The following is a 25,570-nucleotide window of genomic DNA, read 5'->3' on the forward strand; positions in this document are numbered from 1 at the left end:
CAAGCCTGCATTTTTTTCATCAGATTTACATCTTTTATGTTTTTATAGTTACAGGAATTGAAGGCAAAGGTCTTTGATTAGCACCATCAAAGCAAAACTTTTTTCACCTTTTATTGAATTTCAAACTTTGTGCTATATTGTGTTCAAACCAGTTGTTGTGTTGATAATGAACTGTAAATCACTCTGCTTAAGTGCTCCAAGTAAACAGAGTTCAACATGCTGCACTCTTCAGAGGTCTTCATTCAGGACATATCAAATAAAAAAGACAAAAAGAGAAAAACCATAGACAGACAATTTAATACACAAATTACATAAAATATGACATATTTGAAAGTCTGATTTATAATAATGTCATTAAAACTTGAACTCCTTGTACTTCTTTGAAGATTTTCCACTGTCTTGTTGCTTTTTTCTTTTCTGAAAATAGACAAGAAGTGTCCATAAATAACAAATATAAGCCCATGTTCAGTTTTCTTTGATATTTTAGTGTTGTTGTTTTTTTTAAGTTCCTTTTAAAAAGACTCCTGAATTACTCAGATACCAGAGGCTAGTTAGGCCTCTGGTGGCCATTCTGTTCAATCAAGTGGAACTGAAAGTTGAATGTGGATTGTGCCTTTGGTGGCCATTTGGTTCAATCTAGTGGAACTGAAAGTGGATTGTGCCTTAGAACCTTCTCATATATCATTCTTTCGTTACATTTGCAAAAAATATTTCTTGAGATCTACTCTAAAAAGCATTTTTTCATACAATTGAAATGACAGCTTTAACAAGGCACTGAAAGTTTTATATAAGTAAAATCTATATATTATCCAATCATGTCAACATATTGATGTATGCAGCTTCACAGCAGTTGATCTCGGGTACAAAAAATATTTTCCAAAATCTACTTTTTTTCCTACAATACCAGTAAATACTTTTTGATAACCCCAAAATATTATGAATATTATAGGTATTAAAAAAAAGAAAGGAAAGAATAATGGAATAGTATAACCTTATGATTATTGATGCAAAATATCACCTACAAGGAGTTAATATACCAATCACAGCAAAAAAGTCATATTTGGCATCAAGGGGAATAATTCTTAGTATAAAATACCATACAATTTAAACCCAAAGACTTTTGTATCTGTAGGTTTAAAAATATACAAAAAAACATTTCAGCAAGTTCCTTTTACATGTATGGTTTGCAAGATAGGTGCCAAAAACAGCAAAAAATGTAATTTTTGATCTATCAAAGGAAATTGATAAGAGTGGTTCATACAACTTTGATTTTTGTAAGCCATTTTTATATAAGTTGCTTTGGCAAAAACTATAGGAATTTGTTGTATAGCTTTAACTATTGTGTGCCTTATTCTAAGGATAATTTCTTCAATTGAAAGTTATAAGTTTTAATTTTTTTAATCAATTTCTGCCTTTCAAAGGCAACAACTCCTTTAAGGAGTTAATGTACAACTCTTGATTAATAGGGACTTATAAGGATCATTTCAAAGATTCAAATACTTTTTGTATCTTACGAGGGGAATTGCTTCTATCAGGAGTCTTCATACAACCAAGATTTTGTGAAGCTTTCCAAGTAAGAGATAAAAGGTGACATTTGTTTTCAGTATTTCTTATAATTTTGGACATAAACTGTATCCCAATGTTCTATAAGTAATATTGGTGGCATTTAATTAGCATAATCAAATGATATTAGTTAGGCATAGGTAAATGGTTGTTCATTGTAAAAAAAAATCAGCATACATCTAGACACTGTAAATAATTCTTTTTTATTATTCCTTTATTTTTGAATTGCATATATTAATTTTAAAGGCTACTTTCACTTTGATTTCACATCCCTGACCCCATTCTGCGGACCTGTCTTATATTGGTTTAACTGAATGCCTATCGTTAGCCTTGCATGCGTTGCTAGGCAATATAAAGTGAATACCAAGTATGGTTACCATTCATTCAATGTCTTCAGAGAAGATTTAAAGAAGTTAACAAGGATTACAAAGTAATTGCAATAGCCCAAGAATAAAAAAAGAGCTGCACCATCAGAGAATAGTATGCTTGTCCTTTTTACCTCTAACTCCCTTATACTAAAAAAATTATTATGAAAATAATTGATCCGTTCTCAACTTATCATCTGAAAACAGTTGGGGGTTGGACAGACAGACGGACAGTCAGATGGACATGCAACTTTTCGCAGGGTATCCAATAATACTTCACTACTTAGTGTGGCAGAATATAAAAATAGAAGAATAACCCTACTAAAGTTCTGTCACTGAAAAATTCAGAAAAAAAAAAATAAATAAATAAAATATTGCTAAAAGTGTTCATGAGTTATAGTCTGAAAACAGGGAATTTCCCCATTTTTTTAAAAAAAGTCTCAAAACTCAAAAATATAGAGTCATAACTCATTAAAATTGAAAAAGAATCTACATCAAAAGAAAAAAAAAATTCACCATGGTTTCATGGATATAGCTGAAAATGTTTTTGAGATAATGGTATTGTGAAAAGTGTGAAGGGCAAGTGTATAACAGCATACCTTAACATTCCTTGACATGACTACCTATGACGGTTCTTTAGTGGATTCCATGGTGGGTACAGTAAAAAAAGTTGCTTTATACTATAATTTTGTTTACAAACATAACTAGAGCCTCTAGAGAGCCTGAATGGCTCATCTGGAGAACTTGAAATCGTCATTCATGCGGTCATATCATTTGATCAATTAAAGTTAAAAGAAAATTTAGGCTCACATTTATCAATTTGTTTTTACGTTTTATATTTTATTTGTATTTAGTTCCTTTTTTACCTTTTAAATGTGGCTATCGTTCATAAATTCATTATTCTTATTGACGTTTAATTTGAGCCACTTCACAACATTGATTATTTTTATTTGAAAATGTAATTCCCTATAGGGTTTCAATGGCAACTTTTGAGTGAGTGGCCACAGCCACGCGCTGAACCACCTCAGCCACACAAATGGATTGTTTGTAGAGTGCATTGAGGTCATTAACCCTATCAAGTTTTAAAACATTGCCACCTGTGGTTTCATATGAGTTGATCTTTGAAAATTGGCCAATCAGAAGTTTAATAAAGCAGAACCATAAGTTGATCTTTTGTAGAGGCTTTTGCATACATCATTTCTTCCAAGTTTGATTAAAATTGGTCAAAGGGTTTTCATGAAGTTGAGCAAAATGTGAAAAGTTTAAGGACGATAAATGACATATGACAGACACAAAGTGATGGCATAAGCTCAAAGGGACCTTTGGTCCGGTGAGCTATAAATGCAAGGTTCAATGTCATTATTGAGCCAAAGTATGACATAATTACTAACCTTTTGTTTAGCTGCATGTTCTGCCACCATATCACTAAGATCTTCCTTTTCCAACTGGGACTGTTGTTCTCTCATTGTCTGGTCATATTTAGCCTGCATTGCTGCTGTATCAAGGTCCAATTCTTCAGGATTCAGAGCAACTTCAATACCTTCTGTAGAAACTTTATCAGTTTTCTTTGCTCCAGGTTGAACCTGAAAAAGATGTAACAATTATTTAGAATATGAAATATGATTCGCAAAAAAATTATATTTTTTATTACATTATTTGTTCTTCGAACCACATTATCTATCTTCAGCTGCTTGGGAAAAAAATCATTAGATATAAAATTGTTATCAGCTTCAGCCACAGTACATATTCAGTTTCAAAACAAAAAGTATATACTGCAGTGTGTCTTATTCAGAATAAGAGTCTTCATTATAGATGTCTTACATAGTCAAAATTTCTTATAATATATTTGTAAAAAAATTGCTTATAATATATTTGTAAAAAAATTGCTAAGTGTAGTATTGACCCAATTTTATTCCAATCAACATTTTTTATTTCAGAAGCTTACCCCTGTCATATCATATATATGGCTAGATCCCATCATGGCACCTCCTACTCCAGCTTTCTTCTCGGGGAGTATGGTATATAATGCAGGAGTCTGTTCTCCCTGGTCCATGGCATCCTCTATTCTTTTCTTTCTTAACTCTATCATATCAGGTGTTTCTACACCAAGAGGTACAGAGGTTATGCCACTGGGGGTTACTAATCTAAAAATAAACAACAAAAAATAAGATATATGACAAGATGTAAGTTAATTCACATATATTCATTACTTTTTGACAATATTTGAGTTCAAGGTAACAAAATTCTTTAAAACAAAGAACATGCTAACAAGAAATCTGTAAATTAATGCCTACTAGAGATTCATTCAACCACATCCCAAACTGACTTGTTCTAAATATAAACTGAGTCATCAAACCTGAAGTTATTGTTGCGTAAGCCCGATATCAAATCACATGGTATGGCAAGCTATATAAAGCCCAATATCAAATCACATGGTATGGCAAGCTATATAAAGCCCGATATCAAATCACATGGTATGGCAAGCTATATAAAGCCGTTATCAAATCACATGGTATGGCAAGCTATATAAAGCTTGTGTCAAAATATCAGGTGGCTAGTTATAGAGTAAACTGTTAAAATAATTGGGATGAACAAATGGTCACACAAGATAAAGTGGTACATCCCCGACTTAGGTGCAGGGTCATAAATAATCATGGCTGAGTTCAATGAAATAAAAATGTGTGTCATATTGAGTATGGATTCAGATAGGTAGTAATACTTTCTCTCGAAAGAAATCTTCTTAACAAGCAACTTTTTATACGTGCAGTTGCTCAAAACAAATATCCTTTGATGATAAAATATTTTAATATGATAGAGGCAGCTCACACACTACCAAGCCTAGGTTCATTCTTGGAGAACATATGCATTATTGTAACTACCCCTCGGGACCAGGTGTAATAAGACCAGTCTCATCAGGAGTCTCTTCCTCCTCTTCAGAAGATTCTTCCTCCTCTGATGACTCTTCTTCTAGTTCTCCCCATAATGTCTTGTCAATCTCCTCTTCTTTCACAGGGACCTAGGGCGAAATAGCATTAAATTACTTTTGTAGGAAGAACAAAAACAATTTTTAAAACATGAATTAGATTATGTGACAAAAATTACAGAAGTTAATGTACAATTTAATTCCCATTCTTTGTTCCCTACTATATAATTAAGTATAGTTCAAGCTTATTCCTACAGCTATCGGTAATAGTAGATGAGCAAATTCTTTTATCCAATGATAATAAGAATTGCAATTTATTGCCTATTTACATTTTTTTTCAACAACAAAAAAAAAGTGTATGCTGGTAAGTATTGACAAAATAACCTCCTTACGATAAAAAATTCTTATTAAAGAGTATGGGGGTACTTACTTGGAAATCAGAACTCTGGGTACCAAATACATCACCATAAAGGGGTTTACCATTCTCATCTACTGGAGGTTTACCCCAACCACCAGCATGATAACCAAATGAACAAGCCTGTAAAAGATTAAATTATCAAAGAATGGCTAAAATCAAGATAAAATATAATACAAGTAATAAACCATTAATTATTGCAATAAAAATAATTTAAATACCACGTCTTACAAAGACAAACATTAAACATAGGTTTCTAATTTTCATTTTATTTTTTTCTCTAAAAATTAAATGAAATGGGTTAGTCCTCTAGTAAAAGACTATTCAATCTATGTATTTTATAGGCTGGTAACTTTATCTGGTTTTGGAGCATACAGTCCAGAAAATTTTATGGAGCCATAACTAACACACGGTATTTGAGCGTTGATTTCAGGGATTTTAGTCATAACTTACATCTGGTCTTGAATTGGCATATTCAGTCTGAGAATTTTTATGGAGTCACAATCAACATATGGTACTTGAGGGTTCAGTTAAAGGATTTTTAGTCATAACTTACAACAGATAAAGAAGCATTTAGAGTTTTTTTTATTTATAACAGTAATAACTTACCTCTGGTATTGGAGCATTCAGTCCTGGGATTTTGAGGTTAGGATAAGATGGTGGAGGACCATACCTCTGCATTGCAATTAACCAGGGAGGTGGAAATTTCTCTGCATTCTGTAAATAAAATATTTAATAATAATCTGACTAAACTATAATTTTAATCTACCAGTACAATGAGTTTTCCAAAGAAATATGTAAGTTACCAGTGAGATTGGGCATATCATAATGAATAGTGTTAAATTCTTTTGTCAATCTTAAAAGAGTGAAATAGTACAACAATTCTATCCCATATTGATAATCAATTTAATCTGCTCCAGCAAAATAACAAATCTCAAAATGATGATATCATAAAGTTTGCCTGAAAAAAGGAAAAAACTGCTAAAAAATATTTTCTTTTTCAAATCTATGTAACTGCAAAAAGCCTATAAGTGTCATCTACATATTTGAAATCATATAATCATGTTTATTTTAAGAAAAAAAGTTATAATGGGCAAATCTATCATAGTTAGACTTCTCTATTAGTCCACAGTTTCAAAAATTTTACAAATTGTATTTACCAATATTTCAATAATTTCACTGTCACATTTTTCATGTTTCATGCATACATATATTATGGTAAGCATGCTAAAAATACAGTATTTTAGATGTCTTTTTCACTGGTTTTGCAAACTTATAATTAAGGTGAAAAGCAGGGCCAAGTTACCATAAAATAAAAATATAAGCCCAGGCCACTTTGTTCTCTCTGGTGAAAAACACTAATCAATTGGACAATCCATTTAAAAAAGACTAAAAAGATCAAAGTGTAAAATACTGAACCCTATATAAGGTAGTATTATAGATGATGTGTGGTTTGATGAGACATAATCTTTCTGTCAGTTCATATGAGGTCTGGAGCCTGCATGTCAGTAACTGCTACCGTATATAATCAGGTATAAGTCGAACACCCCTCTTCAGCCCAATATTTGTGGAACATAGCCTTGACCCATGTATTAGCCTGACTGATTTCTTACAGCTGCATTGCTAACATTCCTTACCCCTGATTACAATGAGTATACCTGTTTGTTTTCATAACTTCAATAAATATTGAAATAAATAATTCCAAACCAGAGTTGTTTTTATAGTAGCAAGTAATTAAATTCTTAATAAGCCATGTGGATTGTGTTGATTCAGCCATTTTCTCATTCATTATAATTATGGTACAACCAATAACTAAATTAAAATCATAAATACAGTGAACAACAAAGAATAAAACAGAAAGTTTATGATACTCTAACAACTCATTTGATGGTATTTCAGTAAGTTAAGAAGTTTTATCTTAAAGAAAAAGAAATTCATAATAAGAATTGTCATTACCAACTAAACTATTTATTACTTTTGTCACGAATTACGGTATGTTATTGGGTCATATTTCTATTATACCTCTGGGTTTTTGGCTATATGAGTGTTCACAGGTAAAAATCAATACACAAAATGGACGAGTGGGAAATACAAATAAAATCAGAATTGTGGCAAAATAAAAACTAAACAGTAAATATTCTTTTACTGCATCATATTTTAGCTGTAAAAGATAGAAGATGAAGACAGTCTTCCTAAAACTGACATTTACAACTTTTAACATTGGGGTAAACAACACCGGTCTGGCTGTTCAATGTTGGTGTCAGACTCATGTCTATTATCAAGCTTTTGACATTTACAAGCTGAAAATTTTAGTTCATAGTCCAGATCTCGTCTATAAGTTGGAAACCTTCCCAGCCGTTAAAAAATTAGTCCTAAAAATCTGACTTATATGCTATTATATACGGTAGTTGTCCTAGGTTTACTGTTATTAAATTATTTCATGACCATTTCACTGAAATGGTATATTTGTTGTATCAGAGACCAGTTGAAGGCAGACTCCAGGTGTAAAGAAATTTCTCCTTGTTCATTGAAGGTTGTTAGATTATCTTCAGCGGTTTTCTTCACAGTTAGATAGGGGTGTTGTCCCTTGACAAATTCCATGTTTCCAAGTTACTACTTTCTTCTCTATCCCAAGTTTGATTCTAACAGTATTCAAATTAATATCTAGCTACAAGTTACATGCCTCTAACAATCTAAGATTTTTTTTTCTTTATATTGAAAGTCTTATGAATGTTCCTCTAAGTACTGAGAGCCTACAAAATGAATTTTTCTTTTAAATATTCTACTTACATGTCCTATTGGCATACCAAGAGCTGTCCGTAACTCATCAGATAGATTACCAGGTTTTTTTTCCTTCAACCGTGTCTCAAATTCCTTCCCCTACAAGCACAAAACTCAATACAAAAGTCATGGAAGTTTTGAAATGTTTTGTAATAAAGAAAAGTTTCTCCATATTACACAAATGTACATGTACTAATTTCTGGTATCAGATTACAGGAACACACTTCACTTTGAGTTTTTATAAATATTGTTCTACGTGTATGGGATTAACTATTAATTAATAAGAGGAAGTACACGAAACTTGTCTTCAAGTGGATGAAAGCAGAACAAGCATCATAATTTGTACATTGGTGATAAAGAGTGGATAGTGCAAGTGATGAAAATGAAAACGATGTGTATTTCAAGTGTATCATGTACGAATACACGTTTATCCAATCGTTTTTACTATTCCATCACAGCAAATTGTCAGTAAGTTTTGTTCTTTTTCTTAGTGATTTAGACCCTGTCATGTAATTTGTTGTAATACATGTATGTTCAAATATTTTACAAGTATTGTACATGTACAGGCACAATACATACAAAATCACAATGTGTAAACTGAATAACATAAATAATTCATATTACATTTGTACGATGCAAAACACAGAGTTTTTTGCAGTTAATTTATAACCTATACATAAAAGAAAAATACATATTTTGATTCAAATTAAACAAACATGTAAATAATTTGTTCCGCTGGTCACAGTTTTCCCTTTCCTCTTTCCACAATCTGGATGTGTATACCTACCAGTGCCCAGATTTTAGTGGAGTCTTGATGCCAATTTACTTTTTTTTCTTTGTACAAGTTATTTTGTTTATTTCTAATTCTTTGATGTGTGTGTCTTTTTTTCTCTGTAATGTCATTATCCTGGGATTATATTATTTTGATTTCCATTTGAATCCTGATTCCCTTGATTTCCCTTCAACATTCAATATATATAAATAGTTCATCAACAACATTCACAAACTAAAATTACCTCCATCTCAAGAGACCCAATTTGCCTAATAAGTAGTATCTTAAAACTAGTTTGAATATGAATTCAAAAGTAATTTACTATGATTAAGCCTACCTCATAATACAAATCTCCATGAATTGTCATTTTAGGTTTGGTTTGCCATCTGAAGAAGGCATCATGTAATTTTTGATAATCAATGTCTATTTTACCCATCTTTGGCCTTATCTTCTCTCTCATCTTAGATTTCAAAGTTTTTTGATCCTCCTACAATAAAAATACATAGTATATAAATATCATGAAATAAACAGACAAATTTAAGTACAACTAAAACAATATACTAAGTTTTTAATGAATTTTTCAACCATGCTTCTAAAGAATAACTACCAACAAAAAGCATATGAATTCACAAATGGTATAAGTGATGATTTTATTTTAAATACAAACTTTTCAAAACTTTAATACAATTTTCTTCAAGAACCACAAGATAAAACTTTTTTATCACAAAGAACAACAACTTTTTAATAAAAATAATGGTAAATATTTGACGCAGCATTGGATTCTGACAGAGATGATTTAAATATAGAAGTAAGTCATTTAGAAACCTTTTCTTGCAGAGCTTCTCTCATCTCCATAATTCCTGTTGCCTTAATGAAGTCTGGCAACTCAAATGGTGGTTTCTCTATACCTCTCTTTCCCTGTAAGTATTTCCTCTTGAAACACCAGTGCCTGGGGACAGGTACTGTATTTCTTGTTGCTTTAAGACAAACAAGAAGCCTGGGGTCTTGGGCAGTGACATCATGCATTTCTACCACATCAGGTCTACTAACCAACTGTTTTAACTGAGCCACACTTAACCGAGTCATTTTCTTTAGTTTTTTCTTTGACATTTTTGGTTGATCTTCCTTTTTACTATCCTGTAAACCAGAAAAGATTGTTAGATATCATTTATCATCATAGACCACACAAAAATAATTCTTTGCTTTTCAGGCCTTCCTTTCTTAAGGATCCTTTATTACCAATCATTTTACAATAGGGCTTGTAAGCCTTGTACCGTGACCCTGTGAATTCACGAGAATGTGTCCCTAACCTCCATTCAAAAGTATAGGAAAAGAGAACAGACTACAATCTTAAATGTATAAATACAGTAATAAAACAAGATTCCTACCCAAAGAAATTTCTGTTGAATAGAACAGAATGCAAATTTCAAGCATAATTTGTGAACAAGAAAAGTGTGAAATATTTTCCAAGTTATGGCCAGAACAAAATTTGAACTTGATGAACTTGATCTTAACTTGCTATGGTAAAGCAATATACTAAATACCACATGTATATCTGCAAGCAAAACAGAAAAAAAGGTGGAAAATTGATTTAACAGACTGACTGACTGCCAGTAGGTTACTAACAAATAATATACGGCAGGTAAAACCTGAAACACTTGCAAAGAATCATACTGCTGTACCCTCTTTCTGATGTATACCTAGTTCCGATGTATTATTAATATCCCTTTTTGTATGGAACTGATTGCACGTGCTTGGGTCAGAGGTCATAGGTTCCTGACACTGAACCGGGCCTGTTTCATAATAACAACAATGAAGATCAGATTGCCAGCATTCCAGGCAATTTTCAAGTTTTAAGCTCAACATAGAATATTTCCAACTTTTCCAAAACCTCTATATGCCATATTATTTAATCCCTTTTAGAAATGTAAAAAATATGCATGAAACCAATCAATCGATACTGATTTATCGTCTGCCATTTGCAAAGCTTCCCAAACCACAATCATGTGACCAAAATACGAAATGTGTCATACCAATTAACTATATATGGATAGCCAGATTAACAAAATATGAACATTTTCTGAGGATCTGACTAATTTAAATATCAAACATATTTTCCCTCATTTTAAAAAACATTCTGCACACAAAAATTCAATGGAAATTAATAGTTAAGCAGTATTTAATACTAGAAAATTTTCACAATGCACAAATTTAAGCTAATTTGGTATATTTTTTTATTTACAGATATATAAAAAAATAACAAAAAACAGTATCACCCTGATGCTTAGAAATCTGCCTCCAATGCAGTACCGAAAGGATATTTTTTGTTTTAGTTTTTTTGCTGCTGTTGATTTTATCAAAGTTGTTCAAATGTATAAATGATGTAATTTGCTAACTTAGAATTATATCAAATGAAAAATAAGTTGTTCAAAAATGAAATACTTACAGAAGAATATTTAAATATTTATCAATTAAAAATTAGCAAGTTTCAATAATCTAATGATTGAGATCACCTAGTATATCAATTTTAAGTAATCTAAAATATTCTAAATGATTTCCATTCTTAATAAATTTCAATCAAATGATTATTTGAATAGGAATTGAAATAAGTTAAACATCATTTTGAAATAATTTGCCTAAAAAAATGAAGTGTTTAAATTCTCACATATAAATATTTCTCTTTAAATAGACTAAAAAAATAGATTCTATATAGTTATTTTTGTCCAGTGCTATATTTTTTTTTCAATAAATCCAATACTAGCATATTTCTATTTATTTAGTGGAAATGTATTGTATTCCATATGGCTCCCCATACTTGTTTAATCTCTGAACCGGAAATGCATGGATTTGGGGTACGACAACAATAATGGCGGATGATTGACATTTGATTTTCAGTCACTGGTGTAATAATTAAATCAAGACATGCATATAACATAATTTACAGAAGTGGAAAGTAGAATGTCCTAATTTTATTTTTATAAATAATATTAGTGTCGTCTGGTCAAATCAGTAACTCGATCGGAAGAATATTATTTTGACCAATGGAATGGGGGTACCCCAGTATAATTTTAACCACCCTTTTAGTGGCTTGGTCCAATCAAAAATATTGGTTCACAATGTCCAACATTCATAAGGAAATAAGGGTAAGACTGATAACGTCATTTTTGAAAACATTCTGTTGACATTTTTTGCTATATCTTTCTTAGATTTGATTTTGTGTTGTATTACTGAAGCAAATGTTTACCAAGATTTTATTTTGGATCTCAACCACATTTAACAGTATACAAAAATAGATTGGCTATGATGCTATATTTAAGCTCCTGAAAAAAGGGGCATATGGGATATTAATACTTCTTAGGACATAAGTATAGTGAACCAAGCTGATAATCAAATAACTATCCATCATGTTGATCTACCAGTAAGTAGCATACTAAATACAAATCAGTTTTCGTTTTTTTATGATTTCAACAGTAGATATTTGGTATGAAATAAAATCAAGAATGAGACTTACAAGCCCTTTATCAATCAGAACAAAATAAAAAAGGCACTTCTAATCATAACTTTGGGCTAAGAACAATTTGATAAGACACACAATGTCAAAAACAAGAGTGATTAATTTCAACAACTCAGAAACAAAAAGCACACTTTTACCAAAAATTATACAAATCTTGAGACCACTATTATAAACAACTGTTTGCATCATTGAAACAATTTGCATAAGGTATATTTGAGATATAGTGCAACATTAAAAAAACACCTCTATTTTTAAAAGGAAAGTTTGATGACTAAGATTAAGGTACAAAAATGAATATTCGTTTTAAAGAAAACAGACCTTAAATGAACATTTGTGTAATGGCAAATTTCGAAGCAACTTAGATCAGACAAGACAAAACATGTGAAAAATCATTTTAAATCCAACCTCTGTCTCCATGCCTTCATCTTCATCATCTTCTTCCTCAAACATTCCTCTGGCTTTGACCTCTTCAGGCTTTTTTTCTTCTTTCTTTTCTTCTTGCGCTTTCTCTTTAGGTTTCTCTGCTTCAGAGATCTAAAAATTTATACATTCATAGACTTTTTTAAAATATCATTATTACATGTACTATCTACAAAACTTTCACTTTAATTTCCAAAAGGCTAAAGGCAAAAGTTAATTGCATCTCATAATTCCATTAAAAAGCAGCAAAAGTTGTAATGATAACAATCAGCTTTATTATATTTCATAATAACTTACTTTAAAAGCTTCAAATATTTTAGCAAATGTGTAGTAGTTAGGATCAGTAGGATCAAGTTCTAATTGCTCCTGAACATATCTACAAAGAAAAATATAATATCTATCTTATGAATTAAAATAAAATGCTTCACAGGGCACAGCTTGACAAGAACACAGAGACTGAACCTTGAACAGTAGAAACAAGTATGAACACATCATTTAAACTCGACAAAGCTCTTAATTTGGATTGTAATAAAATGTTAAAATGAAGAACTGTATGGTTAGAATATGAAATAACAATTTATACTAAATTTAAGAACATGCTTATTTCTTTTTTTCATCCTTTATACCTTTAAAGTAAGGGCCATAATTACTTCAGTCCGACAAAACCTTTGTAAGTGATATGAAACCTAATAGTACAATTTCATGGTAATCCAAACAATTTTATTTAAGTAACTACCCAGAATCAGAAATCAGAAAAAAAATGTTTGCTTTTAGCACGGTTTGGCTTAAACATTTCTCTGTAAACTGTGAAATACCTAGCTTAGTCGAAATATAAAAAAAACATATTATTGCTAAATATTTAAAAACTTTGCCCAAAATTCAAAATCAAAATATAAGGTTAGACTCAGCTTATCAAAGAACCAAAAAAATACAATTTTTTGATGAAATCAAAAAAATCTAATTTTGGAACAATTCAAAAACTGGGCCAAAATTAAAAAAAATGTACATATGGTTATAGGATTTAGCATATAATAGAATCCCATGAATTAAATCAAGCAAAGCTTTATTTTTACCCCTATTAGAACTAAGTTGAAAACTGAGTAAAAATCGTTTTAATACATTCAACAGATCAAAGAAATCCATACTTATACTTCATGACTTAAATTATTCTTATACAAGTCATTGAAGAAATCAGCGATTCAAACCAAGTCTAAGAAAACAATTGTTTTCCATACACTAATACATAAAATATTGATAGAAACAAGAAATCAAAGTGCTGTTAGCACTGGATGTTTTTTACTCTAGTGAATATAGAAGCATGTACAAACTTTAAAGTTTACATAATGTAAAATAAAACTGTTATCATAAATTTGTGCTTCCCATATTATTTAGAACGTTTCTTTTTCTCTTGAAATGTATAAACTGAGTGTCAATCATTACTACTGATTTCTGAAGTATAAACTGTAATCAATAGTTAAACAGTATCCAACTACGCACACATAAACAAATTTTGTTCCATTTCACTTTTTCCCAAATTTTTAAACCTGTCCAAAAGTTTATTTGCATTAACTTTCAAAGGCTATTTTAACTGCATTTATCCTACACTATAATTATACTCAAATAAAACCAATTTCAGTTTAAGTAAATAATTTCCTAGATGAACAAAGATTTTCCAAAACTAGACACATTTTATTAATTTGAATTTTCCCACCAATTTTACTTGGTTAAAATAACTCCTCTTCACTTCCTGTTTATTATTCATATAATATTAATGATAGGATGAATATTTTGACTGATAAGTGTTTAAAATGGAACAGGCTTAACATATTTAATGTCTGGTCTTTGTCCCTGGATTACATTCTTTTGATTACTGCTATAACCTTGGTTCCCTTGATTACTCTTAACACATTACTACAAGAACTGAATTACCTCAATGCAATTTTATTACTAAACATCTTTCAAGACCAAAAATAAGTCCCTCAAATCTTCAGTTGATTTGATGATTATATCTTAATTTTATATTTGATTTATATTGCACAAATAATAAAATATTGTGCTGAAAAATTATCAGAAACACATTTACTGGTTTAGTCAAGTTAAATTAGATTTGTACCAACAGGTAACAAACCAATCAAAAGCCCCCATTTGCTACAAGATGTGGATAAGTAAATGCCTTGGTCACTTTGTAGGAGAGGTATAATTAATATAATTAATTCATAACAATTTAAGCCACACTTATCAAGGGAACAACTTAAAAAATTCAATTTTAAAGGACACCTTGTACCAACAGTCTGGGTCAACAGTCTTCACAATTAGAACTTTTTTTGCACATGATGAACGCTGTAAGGCCAAAAGTTTTGGCTTCACTTTCTATATTTTTATGTGTTTTATTTGTATTCAGTTCCCTTTTACCTTTTAAATGTGGTTATTGTTCACTTATTTATTAATCTTAACTTAAATATTCCACTCTGATGCACCTATAATAATAAGTCATAACTGTTTACAGAATAACAGAGTGTAAAATACCCAAAGCTATTGCTGAAATTAATATTTTCTCTCCTCATTAAGGTATCCTTGAAAAAAATTATCCCTGGGAATATAAACTGATTTACATTATATTAAGTATGTTTTTAGTAACTTTTCCGTCCAGTGAACCTTGCAGTCTGGTTTTAAACCTTAAAGCCAAGATTATGTTAAGAAAGGTAAAGTGAATTGTAGTATGAGATGAAAACATAAAAATTTCCCTAAAACCCTGTAAACATCTCAGAGGTGAAAAACTACAACTTGTGTTAAAGGAAGGACTAAGAGCTACTGACTCCACATTGACATTTTCTTCTTCACTTGTACTACTCTGAATTGGTTGTTGTTGCTGTGCAAGTCTATTCTTCTTTGCCTTCTTCTTTTTCTTTTTCTTTCTTCGATTTTTAGACTTAAATTAACAAGGATACAGAATGGTAAGTTATCTAGAAACTCTTAAAATATATGTTGTCTTGTTTTACAAGTTAACTAAACACATGGAAAAGGATCAATAACACAAAATGTATAATTAAAACAATAAAAAAAAGTTAAAGGCAAATTAAAAATTTCCTATTTAAATAGTTAATATTGTCGAGTTCAGTCTTGTATATTGCTATGGTCAATTTGCAACTAGTATTCCTGTTTTTACACCTTTAATCATATAACTAGACCAATTACATGTCTGAACTTGCATGTTATATATAAATGGCAGCACATGAATATATTCAATATGTGTATAAACACTATGGAAATTAAAACAATGCTTTTTTCAATTACACATTCTTAACTTTTTTGACTACTTCTGATCAACATATATACAGATTACACATTTACAATTCACAAATATAGGTACAATATAGTTTTTGGTTCTGATGGGTGGCCATGTTAAGTTTGATTATTTTCCCTTGCAATCAACTAAGCATGTTGCCTAAACTTTGCCTAATAATTGATCTTAGTTCACTGATCAGTTATGGAGAAGTTCGGTTTTTCAGTTCTAAACATTTAAAATTCTTGATTTTTTTATTTCCCATTGGGCCACATATTTTTTTTACTTGTTGGTTTACAGATTTTTGACTGGATGAAATTGGATCAGATGGTTGGAAGAAATAAAAAAAATTAAGTGGGAACCAGAAATACATATCTACTATTTATATTTTAAATAAAAATATTCTTTTTATTTTCAAAAATTTCATTATCTTAGTTGACATAGATTAAAAGTTGGATTCTAATCTAATTTATGTGTCTACATATCATTTATAAACACATGTTCTCATTCTCAATTTTTTAAATGTCTAATAAATTCAATGTTCAATACTTAAACAATGTTAATTTCCTCTATTTTTTTTTGTATCTATAGCCTTCCTTACAGTATGATATAGTTAAGTTGTTAAAATAAAGGTGGTAAAAAGTGACTAAAAAGTTTCACTAAAATCAATGTGGAAATTAAAGTTTAAAAGCAAGGTTGGACAAAAACGTACTGTTTTAATTTATCATTGAGCATTGTTTTAGTGTAAACAAGTTGAAAACGCTAAAATATAGATGACAACCATTAAAATATATAAATAAACTTCAGAAGATATGTTAACAAAACTCTTTTTTTTCAACTTGGAAAACATTATCGAGTGTTTTGGAGTTATCAGTCCTGTAATATGCAAATTTATACCCATTTACAGTATTTCGTAACACATTCACATGTGGCTCAAATTATAATTCAATTAAAGTGTTATCTAAATGGCTAATTGCAACCAAATTTGCAGGTAACAATTATTTTTTTATTGTATTTCGTAATACCAAGTAATATTGTTTACTAATTACTGCTCGTAATTATGACCAATTCATCGAATGAATTTCCCGCTTATTTCACACATGGCTGCCCACATTGGACATGTTTACGATTTTGTACTCCTGATGATCTATGGCTTCAGAGCCATTGACACACCATTCAATAAAAATAGTTGAACTTGCGGACAAAGTACACTTAAACAAAAACACAGATATTTATTTAATTCAGAAATCTTATACTTAGTAACATTGCTTGAATAATATGCTGTTGAAAACGAAACGCTCAACTCGGATCTCCGCTGGCACATACGATATAAATGCACAGGTCTGACCCTCGACTTATCTGCCGAATTCGATTTAACTATGTTTTTTTCATTTATTTTGGTCAAAATTAGGCAATTCAAATTATACTCCACATCGACTTATAGTCCGGAAAATACGGTAGTAATTTGTTAAGAATAAGAAGACAATAAAATTGTTTATAAAATTTCAATTATTATGGAGGGTGAAATGGTCTTCACAAAAAGAAGAAGACAACAAATGTTTTAACTGAATTTTCTCAATTGTTTTATAAGCTCTCTTGCTTATTTCCACACAAAACTTCATAGCTTTGATTTTCCCGCCAATTATCTCCCCTTTATTTATCTACTTCCTGATGAGAATAAACGCAAACCTACAAAGTTTTTTAACTCTTAAATAATTTATGAAAACTGTATACATTCTTTTCAATTAAAGATATTTTGATTTTATGATCTATAGCCAATGTTCACTTGTTTTCATAACTACCAAAACCCTTAAGCACGATTTTAAAGTAGTGGTGAAATTTATGCAGCCATTTTTGTTTTATCTCATCATTGAATTAATTTCGTCAAGTTGTTGAATGAATAAAACTAGAAACAGGCATTGTCCATAACTTCATTTCAAAAAGTAGATGTTACAATTTTGCACTAGCCAATTTTTTTGTAGATGGTGGCAGTAAAAATTATACTAAATTAGAAACTGAAATTCCAATTTTATTTTTTTTTCTCCTATATGCACGAATTGGGTCAGCGGACCTGTAAACCAACAAATTAAAAGACAGTGGCCTTGTATGAATCTAACAATCTGTTTTAAAGTACATTTATATATGATGTCTATCTTTCATACAAAGTTTCATCAAAATCTTTTGAAATATTTAGGCAGAGTTTGATTTTCAGGATATATAGGCAGAGGAGTAAAGAAATAAATAGACTGCAGGGATATAATAGCTTTAAGAGAAGTTTTGTGTGTATTTAAAGATACCAACAATTTACTTTAATATAACTAGGTATTACCTCTTTACTGACATCAGTTTTGTCAATTTCTTCATCTATATCGTAAGTCTCATACCCAACATCATCATCACCTTCTTCAACCTCTTCTTTCTCTTGTGCTACAATAAACATATCTTTTCTTCAAGTCATTCCATTTAAAACTATAGAAAAACATTAAAGAGGACTTTTTTAGTGCTACTTTCGTAAAGGGACATTCCTTTTCCTTTTATTATAGAAAGACAGACTCTGTGACTTCTTTATGTCCACTCATATACTTTGTTTGCAAGGGGTACAAAATAACTCTTTTGTTTATTGCAAAAATTCATCCATTATAAGTATCATTGCCCTTATTCTACATTTCTTTAATTTTTTTAGTTATGTTCCTTCATCATGTCTTGGTGGTGAAAGGTTATTAAGTTTGCAATCTATATATTGTTCTGTATGTACAGAAAGTATTTTGAGATGAGAACTTTTACAAATTCTTACTTCTTGGTTTGTTCATTGCCTCAATTTCTTCAACTGAGACACCAACTTCCTGAGCTCTAACATCTTTGAAGGCCAAAATTTTCTCTAAAGCCTGTGGAAGTTTGACTTCTTTCTTTTCTTCTTCTGGAGGTTCAAACTATGAAATAATAGTAATTCAGAATATTGAAAAAATGTGATAATAGTCATTATGTTCCTGTTAATTTCAAGGAAATAGGTAAAGAAAACAAGCAAACAATAAATTCTATAATTGTTCTCTAAGTATTGCTATTCAGGTAAACAGAGTATACTTTTGCTGTCATTTAGCAAAATCATACAGACATATAAAAATTCTATTAACCAATATTGTTTGAAATGATGTAAAAATAATACATTCAAATTATTGCAAATGATAATTAGAATGGTAAAATTAAAAACATTATTTTTAAAAAGCCTATATCAAGGGAGATAATTGAAGGGAAAATCTTCTACTGAAATGTATAGGTAATTTTAGTTTTTTTAATACTGAAAGAAAAAGAGTTCAGTGACACCCAATTTTGTTTTGAATTATGAAAGAATGTCAGTAAAGTGTTCTTTATATAAAGTTATAAGGAATTTTATCAACCAGTTTTTCAGAAGTTTTTAAAATATTGAAAATTCCCTACAGAATCCATATAAAATAAAAGAAGATTTTACAAGGTCTACAAACAAAGTGGGAATTGGCAAAATGGGAAGTAAATATACAGCAAAAAAAGAATCGGATTTGAAATAGCAGAATTCCGCTAAAAATGGAATAAAATCATCCCTGTAAAATGCAGCAAAATATTGGCTCTAATGAGGCTCAATTATCTGCCAGGTTATGTTGCTACAAGATTGAAGTCATCACTACAGAAGTTTTATGGTCGTCATCATGAACTCGTGGATCGTTATGGTGTATCCATCAGCACCATGAAAACTGATGTATTCAACGGGTCATAGTTTTCCTTTCCTCGTTTGTCTACCCTGGACTTGACTTTTTATGAGCAACTTGGCGAGTGTTTCTAAAAAAGCAGAGGACGCTTACCCTACCGGTGCACCTGGTCCATGCTCCCAGTTTTTAGTGGAGTCTGAGTTGCTCATTTGCTTTTGTTACTTTGTATGTTTAATTTTAGTTACTTCATGTTCTTTTTGTGTGTGTCTGTTTTCCATGTCTGGTCTTTGTCCCTGGATTACATTCTTTTGATTACCGCTATAACCTTGGTTCCCTTGATTACTCTTTAACTGTACAAAATACTTTCCAAAATGAAAATCAATTACATTTGCATGTACCTAAACACTATGAGTACAACAAATATACAATTAAAGACAAGTTGACTTAAAAATAAGGAGCAATACACCAATTATATCTAGTAAGATGTTCTATCAATACTCAAAACAATATTTACTGACAGAATGAATAATGAGTACATGCTGCTTATATAAACCAGTTACTACACGTATATAAAATGTTGATTGTAGTATTTTACAACATGACATCCTCTTAATAAACACCAGTGTAAATAAAATCATAATGTTCACCAATCTATTTATTGTTGTATTATGGACATCCAGATATAATGTTCATCACAATATCTATTTATTGTTGTATTATGGATATCCAGATATAATGGTCACCATGACTTTTTATTTTACTGATTTTTTTTCTTTATTTCAGCCAGGTTTTATAAATAAATATCATAAGAGAAATTCAATTCTTAGCTTTTCAATCCATACCATAAAAATTTATACAAAGGAACACACAATCGGAACTATGGTATACTAAATATAACATTAAAAGTTATTTTTCAAAGATAAATAAATGATGGAATATGAAGGAAGTGTGTTTTATTTGAACTTTCCTATTTATATATATAAGTTAACTATGAGGTAGACATCATATGTCTGAAGTCTTCATCTAATGAATAATCATAAGAGATGGTAGTAACAACATCTTCTTAGAGACAGATGAGAATATGACTTTGAGCTTTGTTCCATGTTCCATTCGGCAAATGTATACTGTAAGATACCAGTAACCTAACTGATTTTCAATTTTTTTAAGTCAACTAGAAAGCCAGTTTAGATTAACAAATAAGGATTAAAAATTTCATTTAATATGGTAACTTTTTGTTTCCAATGTAAAATTGTAATTGTTTTATAAAGAAATTATTTAAAATATACTTTAGACATTAATGCTAGTGTTTTTGTACATTAATTTGTTTATAATTAATTTTATAATGCATCATACCTTTGGTGGAGGTAACTTTTCAACAGGTTGACTTGAAGGAACAGGAGGTCTTGGTCCAGGAGGTCTGGTAACTGGACCACTGCCTTGTGGTCCACCTAATACAGGTCTCTGTCCTCCTTGCAAAGGTCTTACCATTGGTGGAGTAGGCTGTGAAAGCTGAGGGGGTTGTTGTGGCCTAGGGGGTGGTGTTACACTCTGGGTTCCAATCTGCTGGGGTGGAAACTGACCAGGTGGTCTCTGTGGCTGACTGACAGGGGCTGGACCTCGAGGTGCACTTACGGGTGGCGGTAAGGATGGTCTAGGTGGACCATCCTGTATCTGTGGAGCTGAAACTGACTGTGACATGAGTGGTGGTATTGCTGCACCAGGCTGCATCTGAGGTTGAACAGGTGATGGACTTGCAGTGGTCTGCATCAATGGTGGAATGGCTGGTGCAGCAGGAGTAGCCATAAGTGGAGGTATAGCCACTTGTTCTCTGGCTGTCTGTAGTTGTGGTGATGGGGCAACGTTCTGCTGCATTAAAGGTGGTGGACCTGTATTTGATGCTGGAGGTCTGACTGGCTGAGCCATCAGGGAAGGAATTTGTGGGGGCCCTGCTGCTGGTGGTGGTATAGAAGGTCTGGGTACTGTAACATAAAAAAAGAATGACAGGATATGCATTACTTTAAATAGCTTTACCACATGCAACTTGGAAGATACCTAGATTGAACATCCCAGTCAATAAAACATGACTACATTATCCTTGAAGATTATTGTAGGTTGGATTTATAATTTTGTGGTTCAACAATACCAATGTAAACCATGGACACTGGTTACCCACAAATAATAAATAACCATAGTATACATGTACTATAAGTTACAAGATTTGTAGTAAAATCTGCTTCCAGTCACACATATTCTTTGCATGAGCAAATTATTATATCATGGAATGATGTATATTGGTGTAATTTAAATAAAGCACTGATATGTTATGTAATCCTTAAGTCAATAATGATGTTATGGTAAAAAGAAAGGTCAATAAGATACACACAATCATCAAAACCATCATTACTCTTATTTGTTTTACAAAATTAAAACATGTATTTAAATACTGTATAAGTTCATGCTGTACTGAAAACTGTTGTAGGTACATGACCAACAACCTGTTTGATCACAGTTTACGGGGTCATTTAATAGTACGATCTTTATGATCTTTTAACTGTCAATTAATGTGACCTGTTTCCAAACCAAAACAACATAGGGGTGAAATTATTAGACTTTGTTGATAGATAATTTACGAAAACAATACAAATGATTAATTACCATCAATGGCCCTTTGATCTTTAATACACATTCTTTCAAAACCGTGAACATTATTTTGTCAGTAGTACTGTTTGTAAAATCAAATCATTTACAAATGATGCAAGCTTTGAAATGTAATAAAAGGCCAAAAGTTTTGAATTGGCATTCAACATGTCTTGAGCAACAAACTGACAAGATGTAGGGTTATAGAACACATTAATGGAAACAGTTCTTAGAATGCATTGCTATTTTTCACAAAACTGGCTACCCCTATAAACCGGCCATTTTTTCTTGTCCCAGTGGTGGCCTGTTTGGAGAACTTTCACTGTATCAAAATTTAGTTATGACATCACAGTCAAATTTTTTTCCATGAGATGATAGACAAAATTTCTTATCCAATCAAAAAGCATGGAACTTCTGAAATTAAATTATTTCACGTACTTCAACAAAATGCAAATTAAAAAATTAACTGTTTATTGGCTACCTGAAGATGCTTGTTGTCTCATCTGTTCCTCTTGTAGACGTTTCTGTTGTTCTTCTTTCTGTGCCTCCAGCAGAGCCAGCTGTTGTGTCCTCAATAAATCAGCTTCCTTCATTCTCCTTTCCATCTCTGCCTGCTGTTGTTGTTGTATTAACTTTTGAATAAAAACATAGTTTGTTAAAAGTTAACTCATATAAGTAGAAACATAGGTCCAAATAAAATAAACTATTATCACAGAGACATGTTTCACCTGTCGCACATGGATGCTATTATATATTATGGACAATTTATAACATCAATACTACCATTTAACACCATCAAAGTGGACAGTTTCCTCAGATATAGTTCATTGTTTGAATATATGGAATTGTGACAATGTGAAGTTTCAGTATTTAACAGTTTTAGTACATAGACTGTGACTGTGTGAGCATATGTGAAATAGATATGGAATTGTGAAGTTGTAATGCAAAAATGCAACTACATACAAAATACAACAGACTTAGTACAAGTGGTTCATTTTCAAAAGACCAAATCACAAAACTTAACATAAATTTTAATGTAAAATCTGAAATTTCAAAGCCAATAGACAAAGACTGTGGGGGCATATGATATGCATGAAAAAGTAAAAAGTTGTGATAAAGTGATGCTAATGCAACTGCAAACCAAATATGTTTAACGTAGTATAAGTGGTTCCTATTAAACCTAATCACAAAACTCAATATGATAATTTTATGGTAAAATACCAGGGGACCCACGAGGGGCTGTCTAATATTCAGTGACCAATAAGTTTGTTTCATAGTTATCATTTCAAACTTATATTCATTCACTATTCAAAGGTAAAGCGCAACTGATTATACCTGACAAGATCTAAGTGTAAAATTACAAAAAAATTTATAATTAAAAGACTTTTGAAAATAAATAAATCAAAATCATTCATACTTTGCATCTTGCAACAAATTACTTTGCAAAAAAAAACACTGTTATTTACTAGCTTTTAGGCAAGAAAAAAAATAACCAAATAATATGTGAATTTAAATCCCCCCTGTTTATTACAAAACTGAGAATAATTTCAGATAAACTGCTTTGAAGGGTGCAGCTAAATATAGCTGCAGAGGCTGAACCCTGAATATTTGTGGCAAATATGGACACACAATACATATTTGACAAAAATCCAATAGTTAAACAGTTTAATTCATAACATCCAAAATCAATACAAGCCTTTCTTTAGTGGTATGGCACATTATGGTATAATTTCAAAGATAAGTTATTGTCTATATATATCATGTAATTGCTTCTTCCCAAACACAACCTTGAAAATAATTTCCAATCTTCCTACTGAGGTATGACACTTTGTGGTACAATTTTGAAGAGGTCCATTTTCATTTACTCAAGTTACAGTCCCCAAATCAATAAAATGCTTGTTTCTGCCAAATTCTGGACCCTTTTTTTTTACCCCTACTTCATGAATAATTCAAGTCACAACCCCCAAAATCAATCCCAGCCTTCCTTCTGTGGTATGGCACCTTATGGTATATATTCATAAAAATCTATTCACTTAAACTCAAGATGCTCTACAGACAACATGGCAGACAACGATGAGGATGACACCATAACATCATAATATGACTACTTTTTTATTATATTCATATAAAAACCACTCACAAACCATTCATGATCAGGTTAAGGTGAACTGAAATGTTTCTAATGGTGGACTGTTCAAGAAACAGTTTTAAATATGAAATTGCAGATATTGTTTATCAATCAGTAAAGTTAAGCAAGTTAAATGACAGACCTGCTGTGTTTTCTCAGCTTCCAGTAATTGTTGTTGTTGTCGTACCCGTTCCATAATTTCCATCTCAGACTGTTGATTCTGTGATTGTTCCAACATCTGTTGTTGCAGTGCAACTTTTCTTTGTAAATCTTCATCAACATCATCCTTGTATATAAATAGCTTTCGGTTTTGTTACATGTTCTTTGAAAGTGTTTTATATATAAACATATATCATACCTACATAGAGTTTCAGTAGATGGCTTTCAGATAAGCATTTTACACCATAATTTAAAAGCCTAGGTTGAGTTTGAATGATGACAGTGTCTGTCATTTTGAATACTGAACATCAATTTTGATCAGATTTGAACATGAAATATGATCACTGAAAAATATTATCATGATCATGATCAAATAAATGTAAATGTGTTCAAACACGATCACAAAAATGATAGTAATCATGATAGACTGTTTTGAAATTTTAAAATCATAACCAGAATTAAACAAGAGGCTCCCAGGAGTCTGAATCGCCCACCTGGTTGAATTTTGCCTTTCAAAGGCAATAAATTTAACAAGAAGTTGTCCAACAATTTTCACTCAAGAAGTCTTTGGTAGGGCTTATCATAAGGATCATTTCAACAATTAAAAGTTTCTTTTAATCTATCATAGCTTTCAAGATATTGACTGAAAACTGTTAAAAAAAGAGTCATTTTCCCTTTCAAGGGCAATAACACTTACAAGGAGTCATCTGACAACTTTTATCCCTGAAGACTTTTGTAGTCCTAATAATAAGGATCATTTCAGTAAAGAATTTGGCTAAACCTAACGGTTTTGGAAATTTATGGGAAAAACTACTGTCTGACCCCTATGTTCTATTTTTAGTAACGGCTGCCATGTTTTTTGACGAATCAAAAATCCCCAAATCCGTTCTATGCAGGATACACCAAGAAACATTTATACCAACCTATTTT

The 25,570-nt window shown here is 31.0% G+C and overlaps 1 protein-coding gene across 1 annotated transcript; it reads right to left on the minus strand.

The window, feature by feature from the left end:
* Positions 1-278: 278 nt before the first annotated feature.
* On the minus strand, positions 279-24,797 carry LOC148623719 (splicing factor 3B subunit 2-like). The gene is made up of 17 exons (XM_088565770.1): positions 24,624-24,797; positions 22,835-22,985; positions 21,070-21,695; positions 18,831-18,966; positions 18,366-18,463; positions 15,570-15,682; positions 13,051-13,129; positions 12,739-12,867; positions 9,645-9,956; positions 9,157-9,306; positions 8,057-8,146; positions 5,876-5,983; positions 5,282-5,389; positions 4,808-4,944; positions 3,874-4,072; positions 3,320-3,511; positions 279-417 (listed from the first exon to the last, which is right to left on the minus strand). The coding sequence occupies exons 1-17, from the start codon at positions 24,717-24,719 to the stop codon at positions 355-357; spliced, it is 2,787 nt and encodes a 928-aa protein (XP_088421896.1). The 5' UTR covers positions 24,720-24,797; the 3' UTR covers positions 279-354.
* Positions 24,798-25,570: the final 773 nt, after the last annotated feature.

Source organism: Perna viridis, chromosome 2 (assembly GCF_037379345.1).
Source record: "Perna viridis isolate PV_CMFRI_1.1 ecotype Kerala chromosome 2, ASM3737934v1, whole genome shotgun sequence".
Lineage (NCBI taxonomy): Eukaryota > Metazoa > Mollusca > Bivalvia > Mytilida > Mytilidae > Perna > Perna viridis.